The sequence below is a fragment of the Cynocephalus volans genome, chromosome 11 (assembly GCF_027409185.1).
Source record: "Cynocephalus volans isolate mCynVol1 chromosome 11, mCynVol1.pri, whole genome shotgun sequence".
NCBI classification, from domain to species: domain Eukaryota; kingdom Metazoa; phylum Chordata; class Mammalia; order Dermoptera; family Cynocephalidae; genus Cynocephalus; species Cynocephalus volans.
Genome location: NC_084470.1, coordinates 106552182 through 106571702, shown reverse-complemented (window position 1 = coordinate 106571702; position 19521 = coordinate 106552182). Strand labels below are relative to the sequence as shown.

At 40.0% G+C, this 19521-nt stretch overlaps 1 protein-coding gene and 1 pseudogene across 1 annotated transcript in view; one reads left to right on the top strand and one right to left on the bottom strand.

The window, feature by feature from the left end:
* EPRS1 (glutamyl-prolyl-tRNA synthetase 1) overlaps positions 1 to 5653 on the bottom strand; it is an 83298-nt gene extending 77645 nt beyond the window's left edge. The window contains exons 1-2 of the mRNA XM_063114299.1: positions 5495 to 5653; positions 1126 to 1210 (exon numbers count right to left, since the gene is read on the bottom strand). Of these exons, the coding sequence (XP_062970369.1) occupies positions 1126 to 1210; positions 5495 to 5540 (131 nt within the window). The 5' untranslated portion in view covers positions 5541 to 5653. The remainder of the gene's footprint in view (positions 1 to 1125; positions 1211 to 5494) is intronic.
* Positions 1909 to 2340, top strand: LOC134390365 (NADH dehydrogenase [ubiquinone] 1 alpha subcomplex subunit 12-like; annotated as a pseudogene).
* Positions 5654 to 19521: the final 13868 nt, after the last annotated feature.

Here is a 19521-nt window from a genome sequence, read left to right as displayed (position 1 = left end):
GTTATTTATGTATTGTAACTGTTAATAACACTATGCCACATTGAATTATTTTCAGTCAATAAAGAGTTGTAAATTTATCAAGATAAACAGCAGTGGAGAATGGAAATCCTCCTCTTGGATTCTGTTCATTCTAAACAAGTGAGCCTGGCAAGTTATCTGAGACAAGAAATTGCCTGGCACCTCTTTCAATCCTACCCCTGCCTAAGATTTTTCATGAGGAAATGACACCAAGCTGGTAATACTCTTCTTTATGTGTATCTTGCCCCTTCCCCAACACAAGTCTTTCTTATGTCAGTTTATTATGGACCGTCTAAACAAATTTCACAACCTGCATCCTCCTTGAGAATAACCCTCTTTTAATCTGTTCCAGATTCAACTATCTGGCAAAGTACTCTTAAAAGAACCTGAAACTAGGTCGTGTCTATTCCTTAGTTTCATTACACAAGAGAATAATATTTCCCTTTCTAGTTGCTCTTATTTTTTCTCAGTGGGTTCCAAAGGAAAGAGAGAAGTTCAAAGGCATTCAATTTTCCATATATCCTGAGATGCAAATGATTTGCTTTAATAAAGAACATAAATATATATGCTGATCGTAGAAAATTTTGAAAATACAGACAAGTAAAAAGAACATCACCTACAATAAAATACTATCAAAAGTATTGTACATTTCTTAAACATATCTTTCTATTGCAGATATGAACTTTCACATTTAGGTCCTTTTTTATTAACATTAGATTGTAAACATATCCATCATCAAAAATTCTTCATAAACCTCTTTTCATAGATTTCTAACATTCCATACTGTAGACTTACAAAATTTATTTTCTATTAATACTGATTTTAAATATTCCCAATTTTCCACAAGAATAAAATACAACAAAATTTAAAAGCCTTACGTATAAATCTGTTTGTACATTTCAAGTTCCTTTTGGTCAGATTACAAGGGGAATCAGATAGCTTTCTGACAAATATATGTTTCTGGGTTCAGTTCTTTTAGAATGATGAAGCATACTTCTTTCTAGGGACAATCTACCTAATTAGCAAATAAAACAAGCACACAACATTTAATGCTTAATATTTTTAAAATGCTATTCAGCACTAAAACAAAGATATAAAAGCACTTACTCAGAAACATGAAGAATGTTCTCTTTCCCTTCTTCAACAGAAATGCTGACATCGTCTTTCACATGTTCTACTGCCAGCAAAGCGCCTATAAATAATGAATGAAAGATTTATTTATCTTTGAAAACTATGGATTATTTGTAATTTGAATCATAGAGGTATAAGGATGAGTCAACAAACCAATATGAAGTCCTGCAAGAAGTAACCTTTTTTCCCAGTAGTCTGTAGACAGAAAGTCTGCTTTTGAATGCACTTTTGAATGCACTCAGCTTCCACTTAGAGACACTGAAATTAATCTTTTCCTCCCTCAGGAAACAAGAGAAAATTAGAGTAGTGTTTTGTATAACAGCTATTGTTAATAGCATCTGAGTGATTGCTATGTGTTTGGCACTATGCTAAATGCTTTACAGTCCTTATAATTTTTAATCTTTGTAGCAACCTTAAGTGGTAGATACCATTATTCCCATTTAGAGAAGATGAAACTGAGGTTAAGAAAGGTTAAATAACCAAGCACTGACTAAACACATGGCAGTCAGGATTTGAATGCAGATTTAAGGCACCGCAGAGTTCAGACTCTTTTTTTTTTTTAGAATTCAGACTCTAAAACACAGTGTAATATTGCCTCTCAACACCTAATAAAGTTCACTAAGTTGACTCATCAATCCCTTGTCCCTTAATTTGGCAAAAATGGACAACCAGCACTCAGATATTGGTTTCTAAATACCACTGCTCCCCTGGAAACAGGGTCATGGCAGGGACGGTACAAAATAAACCCAGAAGGATAAGATGGAGTTACTGCCAGTCCTGAAGCATGAGCTGTAATAAGTCAGTGGCCACAGCAGCATCCACGACTATCTAGAATTTCTTTCAGGACAGATGATGTGAGGGTTGGTAGTGGGGGAAGACAAATAGTGGGGAAGACAAATACGGAAACAAATACTATGAAGACAATAAGCAATATTTTGGCCATTACTGATGGGTTTTATGAAATGAATGGCAAAAACACGTTTAGATGTGGATGGAAGCATGGTGTCTCCTGAATGGGATCATTGGCTTCACTGTATGACCATGATCCTCCAACAACAAAACGACCTACTGCTCACAAATTCATGTAGACCAACCATAAATTCAAGTGGCACTCCAAAACAATATGTACCTTATTCCACCACTAGAAAGAAGATTGAGGAGTGGGTTTCACCTTCATCTCCTTACAAGTAAGGGCAATGAAAAATACTTTAAGCGTGTTAAATATGGGGCTTCCCATGTAATTGCACTTTTACCATTAACTTGATTAAAATTGTTTGACTAAGCAAAAAAATCTTAACCTGGAAAATCTTATTGTTCCAGAAAGCAAGAAAGTACTCAAAAGAAAGATAAGAAATACTATATGTCAAAAAGACACACAGCTTGGAGGGGCAAATTGGGGTACTTTGACCATCCAAATAAATGAGATAGATTTCAGCATATCCATCCAATGTAATCCTATCCAGCAAATAAAAGCAATGAATACTGTTATAGGCAACAAGATAGATGAATCTCAAAAGCATTACCCTAGGTACAAAAGAATACATATGATATGATTCAAAGTTTACGAAATTCTAGAAAAAGCAAAACAATACTGACAGAAAGCAGATCAGTGGCTACCAGGTGCCAGGGATGGGGAAAGGGGTAAGTGCAAAAGGGGAATAAGGGAAGTTTCTGAAGTAATGCAAATAGACTAAATCATTGTGGTGGAGGTTATATGATGTATATATTTGTCAATCAATCTGTACTCTTAAAATTGGTAAACTTAATTATATGCAAGTTATAATCAATAAAACTAATTTTTAAAAACAAAATGTTTTAAAGTTTTTAAGTCAAAATGAAAATAATACAGATGATAACCTATTGGGTATATTTTGCTATGAATTTTTTTTTTAAATGAGAAAAAGAAAAAGCTCTTCTCACAGAAAAATACCAACAATACATGTAGAAGGAATGGTAGGATTGGAAGGTCACCATTTGGCAACCATCATAATAAACAAGTTGGGTAGGAAGCATCAATGAATACTGAAACCAGTGGAAAGGTTTGATGGAGAGTGGAAAGTTTACATGGTCCCAAAGCATCTCTCCATTAAAATGCCTGTGAATTGTAAACGGAAAACTTTGCAGCGGGGAAAGCTGGCAGATACCATCTTAAAGAAACCAAGGTTAGAATCATCAGCAATGGAAAAACTAAACTCCTGCACCAATCAATGGGCTGCAATGAAGAACAAGGAATCACTGTGCTATTCCTGCCAAAGACGCATAGCCTGAATCTAGCCACGAGGAAGGAAACATCAGACAAACTGGCACAGAATATTCCTCAAGTAAATGTCTTGTAATCTTCACAGAGGTCAAAGCTATGAAAGCCAAGGGAAAAACTAATAAACCATTCCATATTGAAAGAAAGTGGGGAGACATGGAAACTAAGGGCAAACAAAGCATGACTCTGAATTTTGATCCCTGCACCATGGAGAGCACTGTTGGAATAATTAGTGTTAGATCAAGAATAGAGTCTACGCATTGGATGTAAGAATTGTATCAGTGTGTGTATCTTGATTTTGATGGCTGTGAGGTCATGTAAAGTTTCCTTGCCAGTGGGAGATGTACACTGGAGTATTCTGGAATGCTGAAGCATCATATCTGCAATATTCTCTTGGGTGATACAGAGGGTAAAAAAGTTCTTCTATTCTTGCATCTTTTCTGTAGGGTTGAAGTTATTTTAAGATTAAAAAAATACATGTAAATACTTAACATGCTAAACACATAAAATAGAGAAATTCTAGCAATGTAATCTACTGTTCTAAAGATTTCATTTAATCGTATTATTTAAAGATTTGAATTAAACAACTGGGATGAATTAAATCAAAAACAAAAAGGAGGGGGAACAGCAACCATAAAAATGATACATATTCTATAATTGGTCAATAGCTTAAAATAACAACAAATTTCTTTAAGAGACTTTTCCAGAATACTGGTGGAATGTGGTTCTGAGTTCTACAATTCACTAAGGAAACAGGTCTATCACTTTCAGGGTGATTTTCAATGGAATGATTGAGTATCTGTGTCAGGGACTTTACCTACAGTCTCATTTAATTCCCTAAGTGGAAGACATTATTTCCCGTATCTTAAACAAGGAAATTGTGGGAGAAACACAATTCCACACTAATAAGTGGCAGCCAGGATTGGACTCAGGTCGCCAGAACCAAATGCCTTTACTTTCAACCAGGAGGCTGCGGAGTCTGGTGCTCTTCCAGCCCAAGAATCAAACCCATTTCTTTTAGAGTTCACTGATTTGTTGAGGTTAGTCCATAATTACGAGAACCAAGATGCTAAAACATTATCACTTCTTAAATATTTTTAAATGCTATTAAATTGTTTTTATTCCAACAGACTCAGACCACCACCAAGGTTGAAAAGTAATGAGTAATTTCATTAGCCCTACATGACAAACTGTATCTAAAGGCCTGGGTTTCTTGAATACTGGAAAGGACTCGTGTGTCTAGAGTGCTCAATCACATTAACAAATACGAGATCAGTAAACTACTCAAATTCTTTGGTGTAAATTCCCAAACTAACGAAAAAGGAGAAACTGTAAGCTATCTACTCACAATAACCTCGGCCAAGTGAAAAAAGCAATTCCAAATGGAACTCAAGACGTATCCGGAAGGTGGCGGGTCCCACGTCCACTGTCATTTACTACATGCACAGCGCGTGTAGTTGGTAAAGCAGCCCTTCCAGCCGCAGCGTACCCGGGGGCTTCCGCAGTTACCCCACCACCTTTAACCAGAAAAGGATGCAACCTCAGTTGAAACCCCGAATGCTAATACGACCGTCTGCCTCGTTCCCTTTGAACCTGATAAAACGTAAGGAAAAGTCGATCCGAGTGGACTGAGGATCTCTTCTGACAGGAAGGACGGGAAGGTGAGGTGAGACAAGGAGAGTGAGGGTGGAAAAACGCTACAAGAGGGGGAGGGAAGACAATGTGATCTTCAGCTTTAAAATGTCCCCTCTCCGAGAACCTCTCGGTCTCGGGGGGAAACTACTTTACAAGGAGAGCAGAGAGTCGGCTGAGAGTCAACCCTCAGAGAAAAGCAGGTCCGCCGCCGAGCCCCGACTCAGGTCGCGCGGCCCTCCGCGCCTGGGAAAACCGCCCACGGGTGCAGATGCTCCTGCCGGGGACAGTGGGCGAGGGGCGCGAAGCACACGAGGCGCACGGTTCAGGAAGGCTGCAGGCCCAATCTCCCAGCCGGCGACCGCCACTGCGCAAAGCTGCGCGCGACGACCTTCCCCGCCCCGCACCCTCCCGGGCTGACGCAACACACACTAGCCGGCGGCCCCGGCCCCTCACCCAGGGGAGGGTCTCCCGAATTCACGGTCAGATAGAGCGTCGCCATCACCGCCAGTCTGCGGGGCCGTCACTGCGCCTGCCCCGCGCCCGAAACTCCCGCAGCCGTCGAAGCGAGAGGATGCAACGTGTGCGCGTGCCCGACGCCGCCGCAACCCCCGCCCTGCCCCTGCGCCGTAGCCGTCACCGCGTGCGCCACAGGCGTCATCGCCGCGCGCCGTCCAAGTCCCGCCCCTGCGGCTAGGGTGGGGGCCACGTGGCTCCCACTTGCCGCCCTGGGAAGACGCCTAAGTGGACCAGACGCTCGTAAGTTAAGCGGAGAAAGCGTGAGGAAAAACTGGTTCTACTGTGGAATGGCCGTTTATGCGAAGCAGGAAGAAAGATGTAGACAGTATTGTGTATTGTTATATTAAAATCACAGGCGGCTATTGTTTTGGACTAAACTCCTGCTCTAGGTCCCAACTGACCCGAACAGGCTAAATATCAAAATGCAGTCTCCGCTACTAAAGTTTAAGGTCAATTTCCAAAATAGGCCAGTCTCAGTCTTCAATGGGCCCAGATAACGAAGTTCCCTCTGCTTTAACCTGAGATTACTGATGTTAACTAATCAGTTAGTTTTCTGCCTCCCTGTCCCCGCCTCACAGAAAAGTATCTCTGAAAGGACTAATATTCTGTTTGTTCTTTAATTCTGCTTTTTTTTTTTTTTTTTTTTTTAAAGCTCTTCTTTGTCTATAAGACTAACTTCTGCTCAGTTCACAAGGACACTTTATTTTATGGAATGATGTGTTGCCGGATTCTAGGCTCAAAATAAGCTAATTGAGATCTTTAAATTTGTTGTAATTTCGTCCTTTGATAATAAACACAGAAAATGTCTTAGAAGCATACACACCAAATGGATAGCAGTGGTTACATTGGGGATGTGGGAAGCTTTTTCTAACATTTCCTCATTTTTTTTTCAAAAGAAGAATGTGTTTTCAAGAGTTATTTGTGTATTTGAGACTAATAGTTAAAAGATTTATTTATAAAAGGCTTTAAAGAAAACCACTCTTCCAAGTTGTCTTCCTTTATTTGCATGGACTGCACAAGAATGCCTTTCAGAGGGTCATCTGATTCTTCCTCTCAAAACCTCTTATTGGACCTGCCGAATGCTCCAGGCATACTCCAAGGGCTGGAGTTCAAGCTCAAGAAGCCAGGGACTGATTCCAAAGACCATCTAAAACTCAACCTCGCACCGCCCTCTCAGCATCCACAAAACATCCCTGTTTTCACTAGGGAATGCCACTTAAGTTATACAGTAGTCCTCCATATCTGCAGTTTCACTTTCTGCAGTTTCGGTTTCCCGCAGCTGACCATGATGTGAAAATATTAAATGGAAAATTCCAGAAATAATTCGTAAGTTTTAAATTGTGTGCTGTTCTGAGTAGCATGATGAGCTCTCACAAATCATCCCTTTGTCCAGCATATACATGCTGTCTATTCCACCCGTTTGTTTGCCACTTAGTAATCATCTCAGTTATCAGACAGTTGCTGTATGCAGTGCTTGTGTTCATGTAACTTATTTTTCTTAACAGTGGTCACAAAATGTAAGAGTAGTGATGTTGGCCAGTTCAGCTATGCCAAAGAGAACCTGTAAAGCTCTTCCATTAAGTGAAAAGGTGAAAGTTCTCAATAAGAAAAAAATAATCGGATTCTGAAGTTGCTAAGATCTATGGTTAAGAATGAATCCTCTATCCAGAAATTCTGAAGAAAAAGAAATTTGTGCTACTTTTGCACCTCAAACTGCAAAAGTTATGGCCACCGTGAGTGATAACTTTTATTGCAGTATACTGTTATAATTGTTTTATTTTATTATTAGTTATGGTTAATAATCTGTCACTGTCCCTAACTTATAAATTTATAACTTAAAATTGTATAGGTACGTATGTATAGGAAAAAAAAACAGTGTATGTAGATGTTACCAAATTAGGCTCTTGGGTCCCAAAGTCATAGAAATGAACAATGTACCCAGCAGTAAAGCAAGCTGTTAGGTTTGAATCTTAAAGGTTTAAGTCTCAAACCTGGAGCAAAGAAACCAGGAGCCAGGCAGTAAATTTAGGGTAGGCTTTAATGGGGGCGTTTCCGGGGGAGGTTCGCGCCCAGGGAAAGGCAGGTGGGGTTTTTATAAGGGTGGGCCGCTGTTGGCCAGCGGCCCATATATGGTGCTTAGCTGTGTAAAGTTAAGTTTCGGTTTCCTGCATAGGTTCTATTTTCCCTGATGTGACATGGCCCTGAGCTGTTGCTCTGATGGCGGGAGATCTCTTGGAATGTGACCTTCAGGTTGGGTGGGAAAGTCCCAGGGGCGGGTCCAACAAGATGGAGGCCCCCCGATGCCATTTTGCTGACATTCCCCTATTCTGCCAGCCCAACACAAGCAATGCTTTATCAAAAGAGGAGACAGACTTGTGCATAAGGGGGTTAGCTACAGGAAAGCTTGCCCCCCGAGGGGAGCCATTCAGGGTCTTTTATATGGAAAGGAGTTAAGGGGTGCAGGCCAGGGTCACTGGAGGTGGTCCGTTCTGTTCTTCCTGTTTGCATCATGAGCACATGCTCAGTTAGGGCTTTGGTCCTTGCGCCTGCTCAGTAGGTCCAAGATGGTGGTGGTGTTCATTATTGGCACCCCAGGAGAGTCACTGTAGCAGCCACCTTGAAGCTTTGTGCACTTGTGGGAATCCCTAAAGGGGTCTTAAGGTTGATCTGAAACTTAATTTTTACAATTACAGTAAACAAGCCTTGGGGAGGGGTTTTGCAACTCAGTGAATATCTGTTCCCCTCTTAGTTTATTTTATTAGGGCAGGACATGGGGTAATCATGTGCCCGAGGGGACTCTCATGCCTGAGGAGTGGAAAAGTAACTGTATTAGTCTGTTTTGTGTTTCTTATAACAAAATACATGGCACCAGGTAATTATAAAGAAAAACAAAATTTATTGCTTACAGTTTCTAAGGCTGGGAAGTCCAAAGTCCATCTGGTGGTAGTGACAGTGACCCAGGGATATCACATTGCAAGACGGTGGAAGCAGAGAGAGCAAAAGGCAGACTGTCCTCTTCTTTTAAAGCACTCAGAACCATGCCCCTGACCACCATTTTTAATCCATTCACTACTGCATGGTCCTACAATCTAATCACCTCTTCAAGGTTCCACCTTTCAGATACTGTAATAGGATCTCCCACCCTCTTAATAGTCACAGTGGGGCCTAAGTTTCTAATACATAAAACTTGGGGGACACAATTCAAGCTTCACAGAGTTTTGAGGGGACATAATTCAATCCACTACAGTAATAAAGTGTCCTCTGCGGGGAAAATGGAATCAGTTTAGTTCACAGGCCTACCCTATTCAGTTGCATAGGAATCAGTGCTATTGTTACTGAAACCCTAAAGGTCCATTTGCTTGCCATTCAATAGCCAATACTTGAGAGACAAGTGTTGGTGTAAGGAAAGGTAGCCTTTAATTAGGAAGCCGGCAGCCTGGGGAAATGGTAGACTTGTCTCAAAGACCATCTCTGCGTTTTTAAGACTTGCCAAAGGGTTTTATACAGGTGGTAAGGGGTACTGATTCATGGTGATCTAAGCAAGGATGTGCAGGCATAATCATAAAATTGCAGATAAATATCAAATAACATCTCAGGTGGGAGCTGATTCATAGTGACCATCCTCCATGAAGTCAAGTCATGGATTAAGCTCCTGTTAACCTCTAAAAGATCTAATTAGTAGACTAGTAAAGAATGGCCACCCAGGTTAATAATTTCTTCTGATTATTCTGTGTACAGTGTGAGCAAAAGTCATGTTCTAGCAGTCATGTGAACCAGAGTCATTGTATTCTAATGTACAGCTGCAAGCTATGTGGTTCAGGTTATAAGAGTAAGAAAAAAAACTTTTTAATTTAGAAGTTTGACAAAATTGAGTCACTTCTGTTCAGTCTGTTACTCTATCTGCAGTTTCAGGAATCTACTGGGGATCTTGGAATGTATACCCCATGGATAAAGGGAGGACTACTGTCTCTCCCATGAGACTTGAGTGCTTGATGCAACTAGAGAAGAGTTAAGTGTACCTGCACCTTCCCCCAGAACCCAGCACCAAAGATGGCAACACTTATATATAGTCAGCCTAAGACCTGGCAAGGTATCTGTGTCATAACAAGCCCCCTCTTCCTCTCCTACTCCTTTCCTATCAGAATCTCCAGAGATAAGATCCATAATCTCATTTTTTCAAAATTTCCAAGCAATTCCGTGCACACCAAACCATGCCTTTCTACCTTCCTTTGTTGAAATTCATTTAACTTATGCACACCCTGCTAGCTCTCAAGATTATTGTTTGTTGAAACCTTATCTTAGACCTCTTCAGATTCTTCACAGTGCCTAGCAGATACCAGAGCTTCTTCCTACTGTGTTATTAATTGTATCCAGAAAAGGCCACAGCAAATGATTGAATTTATACACAGGGGGAAATGATACAAATTTTACTTTGAAAAATGGAAATAGAAATTATGAAACAAAAATAAATTTGCATCATCTTTTATCTTAGAAAATGTAGGTATTCTTGAGCTATCTGTTAATTCTTAGAACAAAAATAATTGTTGAACATTTATAGTTGTTATTTGATTTTTACTGAGCAGAGTTGACTAGGAAGCCAGAGCTCTTCTTGTGGAAGGCAGAGCCACAATGCCTGGAAACTGCTTAACTACAAGATTCTCCACATTTTTACCTATTAGTGATCCATTAACTAACAGAATCAGTTTTATTCATTCCATTTCGAGGCAAATGCAGGAATGTTGGCTTGCTATTCCAGCTGCTAGTTTGGAGGGATATCAGGGAAACCAGGTCCATGAGAGACAGACTTACAAAAGGGAGGACAGAAAGTCACCTGGGATCTTACCATGTTTAAATTGTATTTGTGTGCTCATATCTTCATCTTGTTCTGAGATAGATTTAATACACTTTATGTAAAACATGATAAGATAAATCATTTTCATTTAGGGAAGCAGATAATGAGAATACAAAAGGAGGGTGACACTGAAAGAGAAGCTGGAGCATTAAGCAGAGGGCAGGAGGCCCTGCTCACCTTCTTGGGGTGAGCCACAAAACTGGACTCACAGCCAGAGGAAAACAAGGGGGAAAGCATAACTGTCCCAGTACAGAAGCCAGAATTAAATCTCTCCCATGGTGTCTTATAGAGAGGGCATCATAAAAGGCTGCAGCAACATATTGTAACAGGCTGAACAGAAGTGATTCCATTTTGTTAAACTTCTAAATTAAAAAGGTTTTTTTTTCGGGCCAGCCCATGGCTCACTCGGGAGAGTGTGGTGCTGATAATACCAAAGCCACGGGTTCGGATCCCGTAAAGGGATGGCTGGTGAGCTCACTGGGTGAGCGTGGTGCTGAAAACACCAAGTCAAGGGTTAAGATCCCCTTACTGGTCATCTTTCATAAGATTTTTTTTCCTTACTCTTGTAACCTGAACCGCATAGCTTGCAGCTGGACATTAGAATACCATGATTCTTGTTAACATGATTGCTTGAACATAATGACTTTTGCTCACACTGTACACAGAATAATTATAGAAGAAATTATTAACCCAGGTGGCCATTCTTTACTAGCTTACTAACCAGATCTTTCTGAGGTTAACATGAACTGAATCCATGACTTGACTTCATGGAGGATGGTCACCATGAATCTGCTCCCACCCGAGATGTTCTTTGATGTTTCTCTGCAATTTTATGATTATGCCTGCATGTCCCTGCTTAGATTACCATGAATCAGCCCCCCACCACCTGTCCCTATAAAACCTTTTGACAAGTCTTGAAAACGCAGAGATGGTCTTTGAGACATGAGTCCACCATTTCCCCAGGCTGCCGGCTTCCTGATTAAAGTCTACCTTTCCTCACACCCACACTTGTCTCTCAATTATTGGCTATTGAGGGGCGACCAAATGGACCTTTGGGGTTTTGGTAACAATATTACAGTAATTTTGGTACATTGCTCATTCGATATTTTTTAAGTACATCCTATGTTCAGGCAGTGGTGTTTTTAGTGCTAAGTGCTATATGCAGTGAACAAATAGAAGGTCCCTAATTTCATAAAGTTTATAGTGGGGTGAGGCAGAAAATTAATATACAGGTTAATTTCAGAAAGCAAGTTTTATGAGAACGGTAAAAGGCTGTGATGGGATTAAAAGGGCTGGAATCAGAGCTGGCTGGTTAGCTCAGTTAGAGTACAGCCTTGTAACACCAGGGTCAAGAGTTCAGTTCCCCTTACTGGCCAGCTGCCCTCCACCCCCAAAAAAGGGATGGAATCAGAGAAAGAGAAATTCAACAGCAGTTAAAGACCTTTTTAAGAGGCATTTGGACTGAGACCAGTACTATAAGAAGCCAACCATGCAAAGATCTGATGTTTCATCGCTGGAGAAAAAAAAGTATTTCTCAGAAAAATATTAATAGGTCCTGCTTTGGAGAATCTACATATGCGTATTTCTAATACAATCCACTTATTGTCACTGGACTATGAGCACTTCAATGCCAAGAACTATGTATTATTCATCTCTGGATCTCCAACACTATGCACTGTGCTTGGCTTTTAGCAGGGTTTCAATAAATGCTGAACGAATGAATGAATGTAAAGCAATCTATTTGCTTACTCAATAACCCACCTAATAACATGCATGTGTAGGGACTTAAATTCACATAAAGTGCATATATGGGTCTGTAAGAACGGGAGGAGGAACAATTAGTTCCTTGTCTAGCAAGATTCTTGATGCTGTAATTAGAAATTGGTTCTTTGGGGGCCGGCTCGTGGCTCACTCGGGAGAGTGTGGTGCTGATAACACCAAGGCCATGGGTTCGGATCCCATATAGGGATGACCGGTTAGCTCACTGGGTGAGTGTGGTGCTGACAACACCAAGTTAAGGGTTAAGATCCCCTTACTGGTCATCTTTAAAAAAAAAAAAAAAAAAAAAAAGAAGAAGAAGAAGAAATTGGTTCTTTGTAATTAAACTTACATATTATTATTATTGGTCCCATTATTTTAATAGGTGATTTATTTGTTTTCAGTAGGAAAATAGAAATTCTGAATTAGTTGTTTTGCTGATCTACTGCTGTTAACAAACCACCCCAAATTTAGTGGCTTCCACGAGTAGAAGCTCCACGTGGCATCAGATGGGTCACTTGGTGCTATTTTGGTGGGTGACCCCACTTGATGCTATTTAACTGGAGGCTAAGGGGTTGAAGGCACAAGAAGGCTTTACTCACCTGGTGCATAAGGTGGGAAATCTGGAAGCCTAGGCTCAGCTGAAAATGTGGTTCTCTCCATGTTATCCTGGGGCCTCTCCCTGTGTTCCCTTCAGACTTACGTGGCCAGCTTCTCTCAGAATGAAAGTTAGAAAAGATCAGGATAGAAACTTCAAGGCTTCTCGTAGCATTGGAAGTCACTCAGCATCACTTCACCGATACAAAGGCATAAATACAAGAAGGTGTGGTTCATTGGCTGCTGTAGTGGACTCCCAGAAAGATACATCCAAGTTTTAATCCTTTGTACCTGTGATTATGAATATTTGAAAATACAGTCTTTGCATATGTAATGAGGTTAAGGATTTTGAGATAACATCATCTTAGATTTAGGTGTGGGTCCTAAATCTAATGATGGTCATTCTAGAAAGGAGAAGGAGACAATATATGAAGTGGAAGGCCATGTGAAGACAGAGGTAGAGAGTGGAGTGATTCATCTGTAAACTGAGGAAGACCTGTAAACTGATGGATTGCCAACCATCACTAGAACGTAGGAGAGAGACATGGAACAGATCCTCTCTCAGAGCCTTCAGAAGGAACCAACCCTGCCAACACCTTGATTCTGGACTTCTGGACTCTAAAACTAAGAATATATGTGGTTGTTTAAGCCACTCAGTTTGTGATACTTTGTTATCACAGCCCTAAGAGGGACAAACTTTTGTAGCTACTACAGAAGTTAAAAGTTCTCCAATTGCTTGCTGTATACAGTCTGATTTACCCTATATACTATAGTTCTCACTTATACAGTTCTTTACTCTCGGCTGTGCCTCTTTCTTACAGAAGACAGTGCACAAGGAAACTATACAAGTTGCCATGATAGTGTCATATTATTAGCAGATAACTAAAAAAGAGAAAGGTGATTGTGGTTCAATTGTTTTCTTTAGAACATCTGTGGAAAGCACTAGTAAAAGTTTATATACTTTGCACTTTCAAAACATCTTTTGTGAACGTGTATTATTTTTAAAATAAAAAAGAATATTTTCAAGTATTTATGAGTGAAAATTGTGCAGTTCAATAACCTGTGGAAAAGAGCTTGAGTAAAGAAAATATGGACCAAAAAATTAAGTAGATCTTTAGTTTGGAAATACTGTCACAATTTATATGTTGCACTATCATGGCATTGCTAATATCCTATACTCATAACCATTTTAGAGTTAGATTTTATAATGTAATTGCCTATTTTGTGTTATATACTTCTTGCACACTATACCTTTTGCATCATGTCTCTTATTTGTTTGGACTTTCCCTTTGACTGGAATCACTTTGTCCCAGATTTTCATATGCCTGACTCCTTCTCTGAATATAACTTAACACATACCCCCCTCCTTTTTATTTTGCCAATCTTACATTTTCTTATGTATAGCTTTTCAAACATTATTTTTTACATATTAATGTCTGTAGTGGATTGAATTGTGTCCCCCCGCAAACTCACTGAAACTTGAATTGTGTCCCCCAAGTTTTATGTATTAGAAACTTAGCCCCACTAGTCACTGTTAAGAGGGTGGGAAATCTTATTATGGTAATTGAAAAGTGTAGCCTTGGAGAGGTGATTGGATCGTAGGACCATACATTAGTGAATGGATTAAAAATGGTGGTCAGGGGTGTGGTTCTGAGGGCTTTAAAAGGAGTCTCTCTTCCTCTCCCCCTCCCCCTCTCCCTCCTTCCACCACCTTGCAGTGTGAGACCCCTGGGTCACTGTCACCACCACCAGATGGACTTTGGACTCCCCAGCCTGAGAAACTGTAAGCAATAAATTTCATTTTCTTTATAAATTACCCAATTCCAAGTATTTTGTTATAAACAACAGGAATAGACTAATACAGAAAATTGGTACCAAGAAGTTAGGCAAAGGTTGGAGGAGTTTGGAGGACTGAGAAGAAGACAAAAAAACAAGGGAAAGTTTGGAATGTCTTAGAGACTGGTTACGTGGTGGCGAGCAGAATACTGATAGACATACAGACTATAAAGACCATTTTCAGGAGGTCTCAGATGGAAATAAGAAGGAGTTTATTGGAAACGGGGGCAAAGATCACCCTTGCTGTGAACTGGGAAGGAACTTGTCTGCATTGTGTCCATGCCCTAGGACTTTGTGGAAGTTTGAACTTAGGAATTGTGAACCAGAGTACTCGGTGGAAGAAATTTCTAAGCAGCAAAGCATTAAGGAAGCTGCATGGCTGCTTATAACAGCCTTTGCTGAGTTATGGTGGCAAAAGAACGACATAAAGCCAGAATTTAAAAGGGAAGCAGAGCGTAAAGACTTGGAAAATTTGCAGCCTGGCCATGTGGTAGAGAAGCAAAGAGCATGTAGTGGTGCAGCCCAGCAAACATAAGATAAGATTAGTACAAAGGAAAGGGATTGTCAAGAGAAGGCATTGCAGAAGCCTCTGAGTCCTATCCTATAAATTACCCAGTCTCAGGTATTCTGTTATAGCAACACAGACTAAAACAGAATGTCTTTTAAGCATATATACAAACACAAGAGAGAAGTGGAACTGTTTGTTCAGCCTTGTAAAAATGGTCCCATAAGTGATTGCTTCATTTTTTCCATTGATAGTATCTTTTAGCTAGTAAATTACAGAAAACATTTTACTTGAACTTAGGGTAGTCATATCATTCTGTTACATAACTTCTGTTTTTATATTTATCCTTTTAAAATAGCTTAGCAAAGAGCTCCTTTGGCTGCCACTTCAGTTTCTAGAGCTATTTCGGCATTTATATGACATATCTGCTTTGTCTATTATTATATATATATTCATAATTCTATTCAAACATAACGCAATAAAAGAATCTCTTGTATTTCTTGATCAACGTATCATAAATGGCCAAAGGATAATGTCTGTCTTTCTCTAAGTGTGCCTCAAACAGTTTTAAAAGTTAAATGAGGTAATGCTTGGGAAAAAAGAAGAAACTGTAAAGTGCTGTACGATACCATTAATTAAGATGAGGGAACTTAGGCCGGCCCGTGGCTCACTCGGTAGAGTGCGGTGCTGATAACACCAAGGCCACGGGTTCGGATCCTATATAGGGATGGCCGGTTTGCTCACTGGCTGAGCGTGGTGCTGACAACACCAAGCCAAGGGTTGCGATCCCATTACCGGTCATCTTTTTAAAAAAAAAAAAAAAAAAAAAAAAAGATGAGGGAACTTGTATTATCATGCTCAGCTTTTCTTTATGACTATTCAGAACTCTAAGATGAAAGTCACATTCCTCCATGGTTATGGGCACTTCCACTTCATCACCTATACTCAATGTGACTCATTTGGGGTAGCTATTCCAGATTTGGTCATAGCTTCCTTCTACGTAGTAAGCAATGTGTTCACAGAGTGCTAATACTATGAAGACTTTGATATTTTGAAGCTGCCCTCTTCCAAGCATATTCCTGTTAGTCAACATGCCTTTTGAAATGCAATACTCAGAACTGAACAAGATGTTCTGGGTGTGGTGTGATCAGGGCAGAGCATAGGGAGAAGTATCCTCACTTTTATTCTGCCCATTACAATGCTATTAACACACACCACATTAGCTTTTTGCAGACACATTAAGCCATTGACTCATGCTAAAATTATAGGCGACTCAAATCTCTATTCTCTAGTTACCTAATGTAAGACATTGCATGTGTTAATCGCATTAATGTATTAATTGGCTTGATCCAGAGTATTTGATGGAACTAATTTTCTCCTTTTAAATATCACTGCTAGATTTTAACTTTTGAGATCTTTTTAGTTCCATCTCTGTCATTCATACATTCTCCTATTGTCAGAGTAACACAGAAGGCTCTGAAAAGCAGAGCATTCCAGGTGCCCAATAACTGGTTGAATCCATAAATGCTTTAGTTCAGAAGAGTAAGGCTTAGTGGGGAGGTCAGAGATGAGTGCTAGAAGTCATAATAATACTTCATTTGTTTAGAGTTTTGCAATTTTATTACTCTTCAGTCCCAGATACAAGTCAGTGTTGATTTTGAGCACAGAATCATCCAGGAAATGGGTATTGTCAATAAAAATGACAAAAAAGGGTGTACTGCAGTACACAAATAGAAACCTACTTTCAAGCAGGACATATAGCAGAAAGAATCTTAGGTCTTAGAGATACCATCTTGTTGGATGCGTTTATTAGTCCCGATCACTTTTTAGTTGATTCTGTTGGATTTTCTAGATTTTTTTTTTTTTTTTTTTTAAAGATGACCGGTAAGGGGATCTTAGCCCTTGACTTGGTGTTGTCAGCACCACGCTCAGCCAGTGAGCTAACCAGCCATCCCTATATAGGATCCGAACCCGCGACCTTGGTGTTATCAGCACCACACTCTCCTGAGTGAGCCACGGGCTGGCCCTTAGATATTTTTTTACTATCCAATATTTATATGTCCTATATCTTATGGTAAAGGAAAGCTTCCGGTAGGAGATGGCATATTTAGGGAATGGAAAGAAGAAGTCAAAGGAAGTACATAAGCTAAAGCCAGGAGTCAGGAAGCTGTGTGTATTTGGTAAACTAACCAGTCTATTGCCGGAACGTAAAATATTTTGGAAACGAGAGATTAAAAGGCAGGAAGGTAGGCAGGGATTAAGTTAAGGAGAGTTCTATATATCATGCTGAAGACCTAGATTTTACCGTGATAGGAAGTCAGTGAAGTCTTGTAAGCAGGAGTGAGATATTATTAGGATTGCATTTTGTAAGGATCACTTTGATAATAGTATAGCAGATGGCTTGGAGTGGGCAGTATGGAGACCAGCTAAGATGCTGTTACAACAGTCCATGTGAAAGGAGATAAAAGATGGGACCTAAACTAAGGCAGTGGAATAAGAATTGAGAATTAGAGACCAAGTTTCAGATGTACTTGGGAGGTAGAATCAATGGTGACGAATGAGATGCTGGGGGAGGAGATGGGGAAAGAAGCAAGGGTGTCTAGGTTTATTTCTAGATTTCAGGTTGGATGACTGGGTGGTTGTTATGTCATATCTAAGAAGGGAAAACAGGTTTGGCAAAGTATTTGCTCCCAGACTGATTTTTTGAGATGTTGTAAAATCTATATGAAAATATCCTGTAGCATTTGCAGGCTATAAATCTGGGACTCAGTTGAAATATCCTGCTAAAGATGTGAGTAGTAGTTAAAATTGATGAGATAAACCAGGAGAGGACACAGAGCTGTGCCCTACAACATGGTAGGCACTAGCCACATGTGGCCATCTAATTTTTTCTGACGGTTTCATTGCAATATGATTCACATACCATACAATTCACCTGTTTAAAGTCTACAATCCAGAGTTGTCAAATCATTACCACAATCAATTTTAGAACATTTCATCATCCCCAAAAGAAACTCTGTCCCTGTTAGCAGTCACTCTCCATTTCAACACTTAAAACATTTTTTAAAAACAATTTTTAAGGCTACAGATGACTTGGCCCCTACCTCTCCCCAACCTCATTTTATAATACTCTTATTCTTATTCATTATACTTCAGCCACTATTGCTTCCTTTTTGTTCTTTCTCTTTCTCTTCTCAGAGATGTTGTCCTTGTTATTCTCTCTAGAAATCTCAGCTCTCAGCATGGCTGATCTCTTCACCCTTTTTTCAGCTCAGACAGCACTTGCACAGAGAAGATATCCTATTTTCTTCCAAAGGAGATCCTCTTCCAGCCTTCCCACACTGCCCACTTGTTTTCTAGCTCATCTTCCTAATTGATTTCCTTTATAGCATTTACCACAATCCAAAATAGTGTCATTTACTTATTTATTATGTCTTGCTTTAAAAGAACATCTCAGCAAAGGAACAGACTCATGGTCAGTGTTATGTCCACTACTGAATGTTCATTACCTGTGTTCAGTGCCTAACATATAGCAGTTGCTCAATAGATATTTGTTGAATGAATAGAGACCAAGGTGAGAAAACATGGTGTTTGGGGGAAACTTTAAATGGTTGAGCATGCCTGCAGTATAGGTTAGTGACCAAGTTGATCCTGGAGAAAGAAGCAGCCACAACATTAAGGACTTCATATACCTTTATAAGGAACTTGAATTTTATCCTGAAGCATTTGCCTACACAAGAATGAGGAGCTGTTTAGACATTACAGTTTAGAGATATCTGAAAGGTATCAAAGCAGTTTTTTGGGTATATAGATGTACAGTTTGAGAGTTCTAATCCAGGTAACGATTTTGGATTTATGAGCAAAAGGCCCTGCATGAAGCCATATGAGTGGGTTAGATCATCTGGTGAGAAAGTAGAGTCTAGGGCCGGCCCCATGGCTCACTCAGGAGAGTGCGGCGCTGGGAGCGCAGCGGCACTCCTGCCGTGGGTTCGGATCCTAAATAGGGATGGCCAGTGCACTCACTGGCTGAGTGCGGTGCGGGTGACACCAAGCCAAGTGTTGCGATCCGTTACTGGTCACAAAAAAAAGGCCAAAAATAAATAAAAAAAGAAAAGAAAGTAGAGAGTCTAGAACAGAATTTTGGTGAATAGTGACATTTCAGGGAAGACAAAGAGAAAGCAAAAAAGACTAAAAGTGGCTAGAAGGGGGAAGAAGAAAATCAGGACAATGAGAAGAGAGTTGCAAGAGGGAGTGGTCAAAGATGTCAAAGCCACAGAGACCTCTTCCTGCTCAATTATTATGCCCCTGTAAAATAATACCATATTACCTCATCTAATGAGTTCTACATTTAACTGATTATCAAAGCCTCCCAAATAGCCTTCTTAAAATATACAGAATCAAATTGCTGGGATGGAG